The following is a 17,146-nucleotide window of genomic DNA, read 5'->3' as shown; positions in this document are numbered from 1 at the left end:
AACCCAGCCTTCACAATTGAGAACTGATCATGGACTACCCCTAGCTCTGAAAACAGTCTTTGGTGTGACCAGCAACAGGAAGAAACTTACTTTTGCAGGAAGTTCTAGCTTCTGGTGAGTACGTTTGATAAAAGCAGTATGAGTTCATCTACTTCTACTATGCGGCTTGTTGGACAAATTTCCAGAGATACTGCCAACACTGTTTGTTGATGTCCCACTTCTTAACTTGCTTCTCACATATTATAAAAAAATGAGTTAATGGGCAAAATTCAGAAGCAATGAACATTTGCCAAGGGAATACTCCTCCAAAACCTCTGAAATAAAGATCTCTACCCTCCCCCTGACTTTTCTTTTTTTAAAGGAATGCATACAAAAACTACTTGGTTTTGTGCACCTACTGACAAACTGAGCTCTGTAAAATATAAAAGCATGACTAAAATAATTCTAGGTGAAGTACTACAACTTTAGCTACAGAGCAGTCACAGATAGCTCTGTTACATTACACCTTTTATTACAAATTTATCGTGCTTGATACGCATAGTTATGCATATCAGCTAATACCAAGAAAGCAAACAGTCACCATTTCGGGACATGCGTGTTTGAGAATGAGAACATCATCTGAGTGAAGAAAATATTGTCCTCACAAAATTCTTAGTGAAATTATTCACAGTTTTATTACAACAATTCATACAGCATTAGGTTTGCACTACGTCATAAATGTAACTTAACCAGAAAAAATGCACTTGACTCAAAATTAATATTTTTGTGGTATCCTAACAATTTTCCTTTAGGTATTGATTTGTATCTGATTTGTTATATCTAACCCAAATTTGCTGAGCTGGGTTTTCTGGTTTAACTTTTTTAAAGCCACTTTAGGAATAATTTCTGGATACTTTACTACTGAATATACTCCTACATAATGATACTTTCCTTGTTCATCAATGCTACGATACCCACCACTGTAACTGTGCCACAGTAAGAAATTATATTTGACTGAATTTTATAGCACATTATTATGCCAGAACATGCCATTGAAGAAGTGTCTTCCTAGCTTTAGGCAACTGTGTTGGTTAGTATCATGAAGCATTAACAGACCTGAAATAACTGTTCCTGTATAGCAAAAGCATTATCATATTTTCACTTCCATTACTCTCTATGTAACATTGCAACTTTTCACTTCTTTTTTTTTCTTTATATGACTATATTTATAGGATATAACCCTTACAGATCTAGCTGTAAAATCTACTCCTTTTCCTGAAATGCTTAGAAACCCACCAACACATACAAAAAGTTCAAACTATTTTTTCCAACATACAGAATTACCTCTATTACACTGCTTGGTCACTTTTCGTTAGGCTCCCTGGTTAAAATTAATGAAGTGTAGAGGGAACGACTCTTTGTGAAATTCTGTAGACACTCATTAACCACGCTGCCCAGCTCTTTCTCCCACAGCACTAACAATGATGTGAATCCACAGGCACCTTAGGGAATTATTCTGGGTTTTCTAGATACCTTTTCTAAAAATAAGTATATTATTGACTTTCTAAATAGTATCCAGTCACTGACTGGAGCCATACTCAGCCTGATTTATTAATGAGCACAGTCTCAAAGTGGCAGACATCCTTTTCACCCATACAGATGTGGACCACACTGGCCCTCCCACTGAAGACCTATCTGTTCCATGATGCAGGACATCAACGTTAAAATACACCAGAGCCCAGACCAGCAGGATCTGCTTCTCTTTGAGCGGACTGCGGTAGTTTACCCTCTCAGTGACAGTGGCTCACAGAACTAGAAAACCCTGAATCTGCTTTTTTGCTTTAGTACAGAATTAAGGAACTCCTTAGGTCCTGCAGGTCAATTGCAGATGGATGACGCACAGCAGTGCAACAGGATTTGTGTCATCCTATGAAAAACACAAGGGTGTACCCATTATACCACTGGTAATGGGCAAGAGGCTGCAAGACAACAAAGAGGGAAATACATGACAACAATCAAAAAGGATCAGTTTTAAGCACCATCCATATCCTTCACATATGAGTCATCTGCAAGTTGCTACACAGCACACACGTCTGTAGTGTCTGCATTTGTAAAATTCCAGTTACGTTACAGTTGCTCCTCTCAATTCTTTTGTCTTTGAAGAAAAATGGAGAACTGCTGCTGCCAGTAAAAGTTTATGTGCCACTACACAGCACCTATTTGAATGAATAGGAAATCTGAAAGCAAAATCTATGCTAATTAGCCAGCTATACTGAGGGTAGGTAGCAAGTCTTAACAGTACTGACATAAACTAAAATAGAAGATTCAGCTTCTTTTGAAGACATTAAAAATTAATTTGCATCAAGGCTGACAAGTGTGAACATTTTCAGGTTTAAGACAAATTTGTAAGTTCTAAGCTAGAACGAGGATGCCACCCTAACCACAATATCACCAGTGTCGTGCTGTAACATGGAGCCTGTCCTATTCCATACCTTCTAAATTTTACAGCCTTTGCATGCCCTAAGGGACCAGTCATTAAAACGTCACTTCAGAAATAAATTACTTTCTCCCTTGTGGCAAGTTTTTATGAAGTAAAAACCTAATGTTGGCACCTCCCCACAGCAGGGTATTTATTGTCTGTTCCAGAGAGGGCAAGCAGGGCTATGAATCTGATGGCAGTAACAGAAGCACACAACAGAAAACAGAAAAATGAGAGAATTGAACAGGCATGGCTGCAAAGACTTCCTCTCTACCAGGCACACTACCTCTAGCCAAAAGCACAATTAAAGGCACCAAACAAGCCTTCTCTTCCCACCCCTTTCCTTCTCTACTCATCTCGCTATAAAAGATGTTTCTGAAAACCAAAGTCTGCTAGAAGAATGATTAAAATTCTAATCATCAAGAGCAAATGATGCTTGAAACAGATGAGCAGACATGGTAGACAAATATTTTCAAGCAAGCATGGCAGACAAGTATTTTCAGGAAAGCAAACTTTCATAAAAACAGTCTTTCTTCTTGGGTAAGGCTGTTACTTTGGATAGATTCTCCTTATCAGAGTGAGGACTCTAGGAACTCCTCCTCCTCCACAAAACTGGCATCATCCATAGAACTGCCCTTTTTAGCAGAAAAATAACAAACAACACTCTGATTTACTGCAACCCTTTCCTGAATTTACTGAATTCTCTAACACCTGAACACAAAGACTTAGGGTGTGAAATACAAGCATTTAAATCAATTTCCTTTTCTCTCACAAGCACCATGAAATTCAAAAGAGCAAGATCAAAAGAGCAATATTATTTATAGCCTTCTCCCACATGCTCGTTCATCATAACGCTGACAGATTTATAAATTGCATAGACTTGAATAGGCAATACAATTAAACTAGAACATGCGTAAGTTTGAACAGCTGGCAGTCAACATCCTTCAGTATGAACAATCTGCCAGTAGACAGGAAAAAGGAAAGGGAAAATACAAATACGGTGCACAATCCCACAGACTGGGAATAATCAGCACATATGAAGCAAAACCAAACTTACTTCAGATTTGGAGGACATGTTTTCCTCCATGTCAGAATCACTGGGATCTACAATATCATCAAAGGGTGGCAGAGTAGGCGTCTTCCTTTCCAGTGTATCATTTTCAATTTTGACTCTCCCCACCTTGAGTTGAGATCTATCCTTTGTCTGTTTTTTGTCAGCTGAACAAGTAAGAATCAGTGGTGGGGCACTAGAAAAACTTTTAAATAATGAATCCGAGCCGCTTTTTTTTCTTTTTTTTGCAGAAGGTTCATCAGAGTCCAGAACAGAGGGCCTTTTTGTGGGCGTCTTCTTTTCTTGCTGCTGCCCACCTGTTACAGTAAGGATGGAGGTGTTTTCAGATTTTGGCTCCTTGGACATGGGTTTGGGTTCCTTGAAGGCCGTCTTAGGGACTATTTTTTCATCTTTTAGTGGTTTGTTTTCTTTGGGTTTCTTAGAGGATTCTTTGGAAGATTTGTTGTGCTCCCTGGAAGGTTCTTTGAAGGCACTTTTATGTTCTTTTGAGTCTTTAGAAGTTCTTTCCTTGTGCTCCTTTGTTAACTTGTGGGTCTTTGAAAAACTGTTACTGCTGCTGCTGCTGCTATTTGTGTTCAGAATCCTAGTTGAGTCCTGCAAAAAGGAGATGCAAAATTTTACTTACCAAAAAAAAAAAAAGAAAAAGAAAAAGAACCCTTAAAGCCCCAAAAGACAGACACAATATGGACACAGGATTCATATTAAAAACTTCGAACCGCAGGCTGGAAACCAGAAACTGCAAATACCTATATAAGAACAGATACAAACCCCGTCATTTTGGTCAACTTACCTGTTACAACGTGGTGAAACATGAGCAGTTACCACTGCTTGTCAATATCTGCAAGACAAGTTAGTTTTTATCTTAACAATTAGATATGCTTTTTAAGAAACATTATAAGATGAACATAAAGACAGTTTAGGAAATGTTAATCATGACCATTAGCTATCAGGAAAAAAACAAACCATCATAAGGAAAGATGAGGATATGAACCATATACTGTCAACAGAATTACTTGAGGATCAGAGCAAAACATGTGCTCCTGATGACATTTCAGGCAAAGTTTGACTTCCCTGCTGTGATCCTCTCCCCAGCTTTTGCCAGATTTTTTTCCTCATACATGAAACAAACTTCATTTTTATACTACTTCAAACCTGCAAAGTGACATTTGAATTTACAGGAACCTACGGTCAACAAGTTTACGTTGCTTACTTTCTTCCAAGCTGATTGTAAGCATTTCTATCTATGTATTGCCTAGCATCTGAGAAACTTTTAGAAAGAAACACTTCAACAAATATATGGTATATACCCATTTTCTTTCCCTTTACCTAGAACAAAGGTTTAAATGGTATAAAACTGAAAATACTAAAACCCTAAAAAGAAAAATCAAGGATGAAACCTGATGGATTGTGAAATTTGTAAAAATCCTAACTCTAGATATAGATTCATACTGAATAGGACTTCATTAATGATACTAAGCTGAAATAACACAAAAAAGAGCCATACTAACCTAGAAAATAAAAGTATGTGAAGTTTTATTCCTGATGAAAAACCGTAACACTGTTAGCCCACGAACCTAGGAAACCAACGCTTCTTGAAAGTAGGGTATTCCCTAAGTGCTACACACCATGCCAACATCATACCCTCCAACTCTCATATGATCAAACTCATAACTGGCAGAACAGGAATAGCTTTAGGGAAATTATACTGTAATATACACTAACAGTACACCAAAGATTCCCATGCTCACACCTTACTTGCTGGCAACTATACATCTTATAGCTCAAGAATCTTTAATTACTCCTCCTTAGGACAAACAGATGACACTATTTGTCAGAAGTTGGAACATATTTAGTTAGGGCTGTCCCAATACACAGTTCTAGAATCACAGTTTTAATGGAATTCTTAGGTTGAGAGTATGACTAACAATACTTAAAATAAAGTGTTCTTCTAATATAATTAGAAATATAATTCTAATATAATAAGAAAGCATTATTGGAAATGGGGAACTACTGAAAAGGGCACTAGTCAGTATAAATATTACAAATGCACTTCTAGGTTTGACTTTCAATAATTTGGTTGGTTATTCATCCAAGTCCTTTGCAATCTGCAGACCAAAGTGGTGCCCAAAATTCTCTCATCTGTATAAGATTGGATATGCTTTCATCTGTATAAAATTCATGTACAAATCCCTAGCTCTGTTTTCTTTTCCAGCAATCCACACTTACCATTCTACAATGCTAAGAATCTGCTTTTCTTTTTTGACCCTTGTACTGGTTTTGGCTGGGATAGAGTTAATTTTCTTCATAGTAGCTTGTATGGTGCTATGTTTCGGATTTGTGACCAAAACAGTGTTGATAGCACACTGATGTTTTAGCTATTGCTGAGCAGCATTCACACAGCACCAAGGCCTTCTCTGTTTCTCACGCTGCGCCACCAGTGAGGAGGCTGGGGGTGCACAAGAAGTTGGGAGAGGACGCAGCTGGGACAGCCGACCCCAACTGACCAAAGGGATATTCCAAGACCATATGATGTCATGCTGAGCAATAAAAGCTGGGGAAGAAGGAGGAAGGAAAGGACATTTGGACTTCAGGCATTTGTCTTCCCAAGTAACCGTTACACGTGATGGAGCCCTGCTTTCCTGAGGATGGCTGAACACTTGCCTGCTGATGGGAAGTGGTGAATGAATTCCTTGTTTTGCTTTGCTTACACGTGCAGCTTTTGATTTCCCTATTAAACTGCCTTTATCTCAACCCACAAGTTTTCTCACTTTTACCCTTCTGATTCATCCCACTGGGGGAGAGTGAGTGAGCCGCTGCACAGGGCTCAGCTGCCCATCTGGGTTAAAGCACAACCACCCTCTAGTATATATGCAGATGTGGTATGTCTGGCTGTCTAACGCTGCCATAGATTTACATATGTTTTCCCCCCACTGCAGAGGGGAAAACATATTTAGCTTTTCTTCCCCCTTACTTAACCACCATTTTACCCACAACATAGATGGAATAGCAGCAGTGCACTGGAAACAGAAGGACCAAAGCAGGACATGGCCACCCTCAACCTCTACAGAGGCTGACTAATTTTAAAAATACAGTCAGTAGAACTGCTCTGAAAAAAACCCATCCAATAAACCAAAGCAGAATTAGCCTTTTAATGAAAGTTGTGTCAACAAGAGGAGAAATTAAGACTGAGAATACATCCACTTGTGTGCTGCCTGTTGGCAGATAACTACTTATGACTCGTCCAATCAGGATGTGTTAAGCTACTATTTAATGCTGTAGGACCTGAACAGTTTACACATCCTATATGCACAAAGAGCAGTATCTCCCTTCTCCTCTGTAGCAACAGGTGGAAACAACTAAAAATAATTACTTTGAACTGCTTTTCCCTTCTCATTACCTTAACTAAAGGGTAATGATGTTACCCTCAAAGTGACCACAACTTTAAACCCGGCTACCGTATTACCCGCAAATGAAGAAGGAATACTAGAACATGATTGTTTACTCCAGCCGACCCAATCTGAAAGATGAAGCTTTAACTAACCCCGAACTCTAACTTTACACAGATGGGAGCAGTTTTATGATAAACGGGGAGCGAAGGGCTAGATACACAGTGGTAACTCCATGGGAGGAAATCGAGGCCCAAACACTGCTGCCCAATACTTCCGCCCAAAAGGCTGAAATTGTAGCACTGACCCGTGCCTTACAGCTGTCAGAAGGGAAAAGAGTAAATATATATACGGACTCTAAATACACGTTCAGAGTAGTTTATGCTCATGAAGCCATTTGGAAAGAACGTGGACCATTATCTTCCCAAGGAACTCCCATTAAATATGGATCAGAGATTCTGAAACTATTACAAGCCGTGTTGCAACCAAAAGAAGTTGCCATCATTCACTATAAAGCTCATCAAAAGGGGTCAACTGAATTAATTAATTGAAGGGCAGACGAAGCGGCAAAGAGAGCAGCCGAAAAGAAACTGGTAGTTGGGGAACTGGTATCGTTAAAAGAGGTTCAACTGAAACTCCCAATGTATTCTAAAAAGGATGACCGCTTGGCTACCCAGCTACAGTGTACTAAGTCCCAAGAAGGTTGGTGGGTAACTAAAGACGACCAGGTACTGATCACCACTCCAATATGTCCTGTCCCACTCGGTGGGTGAGGGTGAGGTTAACCTTTTGATTCTCTGTGCAGTAATCCGGAGCAACGACAATTACTCGAGAGGTTCAATCAGATCACAACTTTACTCAAAACTTGCTTAAAACTTGGCAGAAAACAGTGGATAGCAACTTGGCAAAACTTGTAACAGTATAACCACGACAAACTCCTTGCCACGATATTACCCCGACAAGCTCGCAATGATATTACCCTTATGTGCCCAGAATAAGGTCAGAAAACAGAGAGAGAAAAAGAGAAATACAAGAAAAGGGGAGAGAAAGAGAAAGAAAGATATCACCATCCTTGGATCCAGCAATGGTCTCTGCTCTGGGTTGCAGTCCTCCGGTGGCAGGCGTGCGCAACGTGGCACGTGGCTCTTTGCGATTGTGTCTTTTATAGTCTAAATTTCCGTCCACAGTCACACCTCCTGAAGACTTATATGGGTTCATTCTAGACAGTTCTTGACATATATGGTGGTATTCCAGATGGTTCTTCACCTACTGAGCATGTGCGGCTTATTGGGGTGGTGGTCTTAGAGACTTTCCAAGGAGCTACAAGCCCCCTCCTCAAATAAACTTTGAGTGGCCTCTGGCCATATAGGGTGTGTTACCAGGCTGGTTCTGCCAGAACACGGGACTGCATACCCTCCGGCACACCCCGTGTCCATGCCAACCAACTTCTTGCTAATGTCCTTCTTTGTTATGCAGACTGTACCTCGGTTGCTACAATGTTTGAGACATTGACAGACATCAACTCTTTCAGTCCCTTACACAATGGTAAGAGAAATCCTAAGGAAAACACATAATGAGTCCCATATAGAGGCAGATGCTCTAGTTGCCAGTGTTAAAAAATATGCGATAGGGCCAGGGATGCAGAAATTAGCTGATGTGATCGTTTGGCAATGCCAGTACTGTTGCTGAAACAATCCCAAAGTTAGAAGGAAACCTCTGCTGGGTGAAGTGAGACGAGGTTGGACTCCGGGAGAATATTGGCAAATCAACTTCACAGAGTTACCAAAGAGTAACCAATTTAAGTGTCTTTTGGTTTTAGTAGATAACTTTTCCAGATGGCCTGAAGCTTTCCCGCGTCGTACCAATAAATCTAGAGAATTAATTAAGATTTTGCTTAAAGAAATTATTGCTAGGTTTGGTGTCCCAGAAAGAATATCATCCAATAACGGGCCTCATTTTATCACTGAGGTAGTACCAGGAATAGCTAGGTTCCTACAGATACAATGGGACCTACATACTCCATGGAGACCACAATCTAGTGGGAAAATAGAAAGAATGAATCAAACTTTGAAGAGACAACTTGCAAAACTTCGCCAGGAAACTCAGATGAAATGGGTCAACGTGTTACCGATAGCACTAATGAGAATTAGAATTACCCCTAGGGCAGAGGAAGGTGTAAGTCCTTTCGAAATACTGTGTGGGAAACCATACCCGCTGAACTCAATGACAAGGAAAGGAGATCAAATGCATGTAAAAGGGGAAGGAATGTTGGTTGATCATTTGCTGTCACTATCGTAAACCTTATCCTCCTTGCATAGGTATCTTAATCTATGAGCTCCTTTGCTTTTAGATACACCTGTACATGAATTTCATCCTGGCGATGAAGTGTATCTTCGCACTTAGAAAGACGAGCCGTTAAAAGAGAAGTGGAAAGGAACTTATTTAGTCCTGCTCACTACCTATACTGCTGTGAAGGTGAAGGGTATCGACTTGTGGATTCGTTATACACGTGTAAAAAATGCCCCACTGAAGGAAAAGGAATGAACTTCGGAAGAAATGGGACCTTTGAAACTGAAAATTTCTAGATCTTAATGAACTGTACTTGGGACTCTGGGAAATCATACATCGACATAGACTGTACACCAGGTTTCATATTCCTGTATTTCATTATATTTGTAGCTAGCATATTCCTTTTTTCTTTATCTGTGCAGATTCACTGACCTTTTTAGGATAAGAAATGGAGGAACTAATGGAGGTGATGCTCCTCTGTTGTCTGTGGATAAAACTATACAGTGCTAAGGTACTTCCCAGGGAACTGGAAAACCCGTGGGAAAAGAATATACAATTCTAATTATGACAAAAAATGGTCCAAATTGCAAATAAATCAAATTGTTGGGTCTGTACACACTTCCCAGAGCATACAAAGAAAGGAGTACTGTTAATTGGAGTTCATATACCTGCTGATATAAGCTGGGGAAACCTATAGAAAAATACTACCTTTAGTGTCAGTAGAGAATTCGAAGAACAAGAATAGGAAACTGATCTCCCAGACACACAAGAAAAATATTGTACTTGTATACAGTAGTGTAATCCACCAAAAGGGACTGATAAAATAGATTGTAAATTGAAAAGTACGTTTGTAGGAAACTATACTTGGTGTCACCGTACTATCAATGTATTAGCCCCTGTTGTAAAAGGAGAAGTTTCCTCTTGGCCAGTCCCAGAAGGTCAAGGATGGTTCTGGATTTGCAGACAGACAGCAAAAAAGTTTCTCCCCAAAAGATGGTTGGGGATTTGTACCCTGGGAGCAGTGGTCCCGAATATCACAGTGGCTGATCGAATCGATTCAGGCTGGGTGCGAAGTTATTTATGAAGACATAAGCGAGACCATAATCCTTTAATAGACAGACCAACGGCATTTCATTCATTTGCCAGATGGTTTTTACCTTGGTTAGGAGTTAGCAAATTAGAAAAAGCAATAGTAAATATTTCAGCAGCCATTGAAAATATAGGGAATGAAACAATGGATGCAATGTCTGCTTTACAGGAAGAAGTTAACCAGTTAGCAGAAGTTACTTTACAGGATAGGATAGCATTAGATATGCTGTTAACTTCCAAAGGAGGGGTGTGTACAGTCCTAAACACCAATTATTGTGTCTATGTTGATCAAAATCAAAGAATTACAACCGATTTAAAAGAAATTTGGAAACAAACGAGAATATTACATGAGATTCAAAAGGATAACACCTCCCTGGGGTTGGAAGAAACCTGGACATGGCTAACTTCCTGGTTTCTAGACTTAAGTCTGTGGGTTAAAAAATTGATTATCACAGTAATCATAGGATTGCTAACTTTCATGTGTATTTACGTAATTGCCCAATGTATTGGGAAATGTTGTTTTTTACTGGGAAGGCAAATATATGAAAAGATTGTGTGAGACTGATAGAGGAAAAACATAAAAAGTCTCTCCTCTGTAAGTCTCAAAGGGAGGAAAATGTAATACGTAAGCTGTTACGTGTAATCTTATCTTGTATGTATATAGAGGATTACAAAAGGATGCCTAATCACTTCAGGATATTCTGAAGGCCTGTGTATCTGGTGCATCCTGAAGGAGTACGCAAACAGACAGTAGTTAATCAACATTACTTAGATAACTTTGAAATAGATTCAGCAGTATTGTGGAATTAAGTTACCCTTTAAATGAACTGTCTCATTAGAATACTTAGAATCACACCCATGAACCTAGAAGTCCCTTACTCACAGAAACCCCCTCCTCTCTGAGCACGCATGCTAGAAAAAGGAAACTCTGTACCTTTAAATGAAACTGAAGACTACGGGGACCAATAAGAATCTTGAAAGATTACATGTAAACAGTATTGTTCTGATAACGAATGGTCAAACAGTACAAAATGTCCACCATGTATTAACTGTGTGTGTTAGCTTCGGGGATTTACCACCTAGCACCCATCTCTGCGCAGACATGAAATGAACAAATATCTCGACTCTGTGTGTTGATTGGCTTTTTTGCGCACCAGGTAAAAGAATCCTGATTTTTGGGACAACACCACCATGTACATACAGTACTTCAAGATCTATAACCCCTTTCGTAGAGCAGTACTAACAGATCTTTAAAAATAAATATTTTAGAAAGCATGATAAAAATCTAAAGTTTCACCAACAATCTGTGCTACTGTGACTGTTGCACTCAACTCCTGCTCAAATTTCGGCTAACACAGCTCATGCTAAGGCCTGAGGTATGCTGGGAGCAGTGAGAGCACCATGTAGGCAGGACAGGTGGCCAGAAAGAGCTAAAGGGCCACTATGCAGCCATGGTCACCTGCAAATTGCTGTCTCCTGCAGCCATCATCTTTTTGTCTGGCAGTTTCATCAGAATCTGCTAACTTATGGACATGGTATAAACCAAACCTCCAAGCTGGAAGGTATAAGACATCGGCTTACCAAAAAAAGAAAAAGCTTTTGAAGTGGGATCCATCAGCAGCTGGACTGCTGAGGCTTTCGTGCTTCCCAGTGTGATACAGGGGATGCCCGCACAGTGACAGAGGAGGAAGGATGAGCACTCTCGAGCACTCTCACCCTCGGCTAGGTAAGTGATTTCTTTTTTTTTTTTTTTTTTTTTCCTCCTAAGTGCACGGACTAAGAGTTACAGGTTATAAGTTATGAAACCTTGTGACTTGAGTGGTGAATAGTGAATTCACGTGATAGACTAGTCTGGGCAAAGGGGACTGAGCCCTGTTTGTCATGTGTGTTTGCTGCATTTCTTAATGAGCTCATGAAATAAAGTTTAAATCACAGAGTAGACTGTCCTGTAAATTTGAGAGATCCAAACAGACCATAACAGCTGCTCAACAGGTAACACATTTGCAGATTAAAACAATTCTGTAACTACAAGGCAAAACATGGTGTTGAACTCTGTATATCTTGCAGGGTCAGATTCTGACTTCACACCCCAAAATGTAATTCCTAATTTGGTTGAACATGATTTTGAACAAGCAGTATCCTCTGGAAATCATTTTAAATCTCTCCAGTTGCTGACAGACATTAGGAACCTAATTAGCAAATGAAGCAGTTGGGGGGGGAGGGAGGGGCGGTTCATTAAATTTTATGAAGTTATTAAACTGAGCACATTGGCATGGCCATGGTAGTCTACTCTACTCTGGGTTTAGTCTACAAATTTAGTATTAGTGATCATAAAATACTTTCATTTGTAATAAAAAAGCATTTCTTCAAATGTTATGCTTATTGGAATAATGTGTCCATCTTAAGCCAATGGACTGGCATTAGTCTCAACTATGCCTCCTGCTCTTAAGAGGAAAAGAGGAGGAAGATATTTAAAAGGAATTACTTGTGCAAGGAAATTCAGTTTTCTGTTGAATACGAATGTGTTTGTTGTTGAATAAAAACACTAACTGATTTGGGAAAAAAAAAACCCACAACATTTTGAAAGCCTCCACGAATACTGTGGTATTCTTCCACTTGCTAGCTGCATGCTGGAGATTAATTTACCTGCTGCTAGTTCTTCTTACAGATGATTACTGTATCGCACATTTACAAAGCTTTCCACACTTCAGCTTGTCCAGCCCACCAAACTATTACAACCAATGACATCAGAATTAGAAGCAGATGGAGAATTACAAGGCTCACTGGTTTGACAGAGAAAGCCAAAAGGGGGAGCATAAAACAATTTTTTTTTTTTTCTGGTCACACATGGGAATAAGAGCTTTTGGTTTTTTGTTTATAAAGTAAACCTCATTTCACTGCAGCTGACACTACAGCTCATTCTAAAAGACATCATCTTCCCAACAAAACTAATCAAGCTGTTTCTCTGTATTCTGTGCATGTAGTATTTACATAATACAAATAGGCATAGTAATACAACTGATTTAAAAGCAACACAAGTATCTGTAGCTAGCCTGCAGCTATTTTTATATTCTGAAAAAATGCATAAAGTAAGGTTTCATGCATTTCTGCCTGTCCTCTGTATTTCGAAGACTAAAGCTTTGTTTTAGAATCACAATACTGGGGCTCACTAATACCATCTCCATTAAATTAGACACAAAATCATGGAACTTCAGAAATACAAACATCTATATTTTTTAATACATATTTCAGAAGAGGATGTGACAGAAAGCAAACTGACAGTTCTCTCTTACTTCATACTGCATTGTATTTTTTTTATAAGTGAATGCTAAACCAACAATACCACTTTATTGCACTGGTTTTACTGTCTTGACTGCAATTCTCCTCTAATCAGAACATCTATGTGGTGCTTTGTAATGGCAAATGGGTAAGCAAATATTGTTAGGTTCTGGTTTTCCATACTCAGAGTTTAAAACTGACCTCAAAGTTTACCTTGGTATTCACAGACACAAAACAAACCAAAACCACGCCAAGCACATCAAAGGGCTATTGCTGCAGCAGAAAAATCCTCAAATCATCCAGTACAGACACCTGGAGTACACGCACCCACAGTTTTGGTACAGACAACTTACACCCAAGAACTACCAGGACCTTTCTACAGCTCCCATTCTAGAGGCATATTTAAATGAAATTTGGACACTGAAATTGTTCCATCACTGGGGTTATTCCAAATGACAAAACCAAAAATCTATTTACACATTGGCTGGAACTCTCCTGCCCCCCAACCAAAACAGAAACCCTAAAGACAAAAATCCAAGGGTTCTCAGTCCCTAGGATTTATAACAAAAAAACCAAACTTTTTTGTTATACTAAGACCAAGGTTACTTTGTGTTCCCATTTCTCAAAAACATCTTACTGAGGATCATCAGCTATTTACAACTCTTTCTTTATGAGATACAAGAACAGTTGCTCATCAGTGTGTGTTTTAAGTTGGACAGGAGGAGACAAAGATTGCTGGGAGGAGGAGACAAAGATTGCTGGGAGGAGGAGACAAAGATTGCTGGGAGGAGGGGAAAAATTGAATATTCACGCTGACTGGCAAGAAACAGTGTATTGATATAACACCTCTTCCCACTATTAAAACCTCCAGTGAAGAGCATACAAGGTTGAAAAAAGAATGATTTCAAATAGACAGCATTGCTGCTGAACACCTATTTTGAAACCAAATAGTTAAAAAACATTCCTGGGTAACAATTTTACAGATACTGAATACAATCCTGAGATGTGATGCACATCTAACCTCCTGCTGACTCCCGTGACTTCCTGCTATGGGTCGAACTCACTGCACGTGGTTGGGTTGCTTCAGCAAAAACGAAAGATTTCAAACACTCATTTATAAGGACGAGTGCAGCAAACATGCAACACTCCCATCACCCTGCTTCACCCCACCCACACTCCACACTTGTCAGGTTTCTACACAAAAAAAGTTTCACAGAAGTTCATTGTCCGAATACAGTTCAGAAAATGACATCCCAGGTTAGCATTTGCTTATGAAAAAATTTACACTGGAGATTCAAGACTTACCATGGTGTACAGTTACTAGATGGAGCATTAGTGTAGGACTTGGTATCATGTCTGTACCTCCCTGAAGTCTTTCTGCAGGTGTTTGGGTTGCTTATTTAGGCCAAGCCTCAGTATGCCTGCTTTGGCATGCAATGCAAGACATGGGTGAATCAACATTACAGCCGAATCTGAAGAAGTGATTAGAAAGTGAAGTCTCGAGAACTACCCAATCTCACAAGAACCCCTATTATAGATGGTAAAGTGTCACAGTAACTCATCTTCAGTATCCAAATATATGGAGATGTGTCCTAGTCTAAGCAGTCAGACAGTTATCTTCAGCACCTTGCTTCAGCACCTGGTGTAGCCAGGTGCCTTCCTTTTAGGCATTAAGCACTTATTCTAGCATGCCAAAGTAAGCACCTTCAGATTCAATCTACCTCAGCTCCTCATCAGGAAAATAAAAATAATCACACATCCATATATCCTTTAAATGTCGCAAGAAGACCTGCATTAGAGATTCTGAGGTATTCAGGTACAATGCAAACCAGGCAGAAACGTGTCAAAGAACTTTTTTTTTAACCCCTCTATGTATCCTGTATACTGTTGTGACACATTCTTATCAATGGACACACTTAGGTATACGCATAGTTCATTAACTGACAGTTCTTATGAGACACAAGATTTGACACAGCTACAGAACATGACAGTTATTGATAAAAATGGGTATTGCCCCTTGCAGTACGTGCACTGCAAGATTAAGTAATATATTTCAAATTGACAAGATGCTAAGAAAGAAAATCAAAACCCAAACAATTTAACAGAATGGAGAAAAGGCATATATGTTAATTCATTTACGAAGCAAGTAATTGTGTTGCATGTCATATCTGAATAAATAACAAGATGCTCTTTATTCTCCCACACCATTAATTAATTTTGTCAAACTGAAGAAATTATCTGCTGTTTTGGAAACGTCCATTCCTATTACTCAAAAGGTTCATTGGACTATACCTTTGCATCATGTTCTAGGTTGGGGATTCAATTTGATGTCCTAAAGACTGATGACGCATTGCTGTCTTTGAAACACCTAGTAAAGAATTAACCCCTGAAATTTAAACAAAATTAAAAATCCTAAAGAAAACAACTTCAAGTTTCACTCTACACAATTATCTTTAAAAGTATTCAAAATACTTAATAAGTGAAATGATTATTATTGTATTTTCTCATATTCTTTAAATTTCTGTAGATCACACTTCCATCACCAGAATCCCCTAATGCTACAACAGACCATTAGAATTCCTTCCGGGAAAGGAGAAAAACAATTGTGCATATATAAAAACCAGAAAAGCAGTACCTTCATTGGCATCTGTTTTCACAAGCATCCTTGTTCTGCATTATTTTCATGTGGCAAACAGTAAGTTCACAACAAAGAAATGTCAAGACCTATTATCACTGGACTATGTCATGAGATCACAAAAATACCTAGAAGTATTTTTTTTTCTCAAGTTAATTCCCAGGGAATGCACCACTGGCTCAAGTATCTTCTAGCAAAATAAGTCTCACCTTTGGCCCATGAGATGATTTCTTCTTCACTTCAGAAAAAGACAGGGAGTTACTGGGAAGGTTGGGGAGATGAAGGCTCTGTCCTGAAGAGAATGAGGTGCCATCTGACATTACCATGATCTGTTATAAGAGGGAAAGCATGTCAGTCAAACATTACCAACAGAGACAGAGAGAGTCTCACCTGTCTAAGAACTAGCAAATCACATTGGTAGGAGAAAAAAATTTCTCCAACAAACAGTACGCATGTTTCTCCTCAACAGTGGATGGGTTAATGAAACCACACTGCCATCCTCTATTTAATGAGCAAATCACATCTTTCAATTTCCATGAAAATACAACGCAAGCCCCTCAGAAAATAGCATAACTTGTTCTATTATGGCTCCTTACACACCATGGCACTTGAGTCCTTAGCCCTCTTTCTCTTGTCCTCAGCAATGTCTAGGACACTTGAAAGTTCATCCCACCTGCAGTAAAAGGTTTTGCAGGCTGTTGACATCCCATAAATATGTATGTGCAGCAATCTTCGCTTTCAACTGAAGTGAAGGAAGACTGTAATAGGTATAGGTGGCAAGGTTCGGGTGGCAGGGTTGGCCCCTGTGAGGAGAGGCCAGGGACTCCCCGGTGCCAGACACAGCTGGATCCAGCCGGCTCCAACAGACCCACCGCAGGACATGTCTGAGCCCCTCAAGCAAGATGGTGGCACCTCACGGAAAACAGGTTTAAGAAAGG

At 39.4% G+C, this 17,146-nt stretch overlaps 1 protein-coding gene across 2 annotated transcripts in view; it reads right to left on the bottom strand.

The window, feature by feature from the left end:
- Window positions 1-17,146, bottom strand: part of MLLT3 (MLLT3 super elongation complex subunit) — a 142,787-nt gene that overhangs the window by 33,909 nt on the left and 91,732 nt on the right. Inside the window, exons 6-7 of one of the 2 annotated variants that reach the window (XM_050913192.1) lie at window positions 9,626-9,682; window positions 3,516-4,124 (exon numbers count right to left, since the gene is read on the bottom strand). In XM_050913192.1, the coding sequence (XP_050769149.1) occupies window positions 3,516-4,124; window positions 9,626-9,682 (666 nt within the window). Of the gene's footprint in view, window positions 1-3,515; window positions 4,125-9,625; window positions 9,683-16,417; window positions 16,538-17,146 lie in introns of both variants that reach the window. The other variant, XM_050913190.1, reaches the window with a different exon arrangement.

Source organism: Gymnogyps californianus, chromosome Z (assembly GCF_018139145.2).
Source record: "Gymnogyps californianus isolate 813 chromosome Z, ASM1813914v2, whole genome shotgun sequence".
Taxonomy (NCBI): Eukaryota; Metazoa; Chordata; class Aves; order Accipitriformes; family Cathartidae; genus Gymnogyps; species Gymnogyps californianus.
Note: the sequence above shows the minus strand (reverse complement) of the source record. Positions and strands in the feature narration are given on the sequence as shown.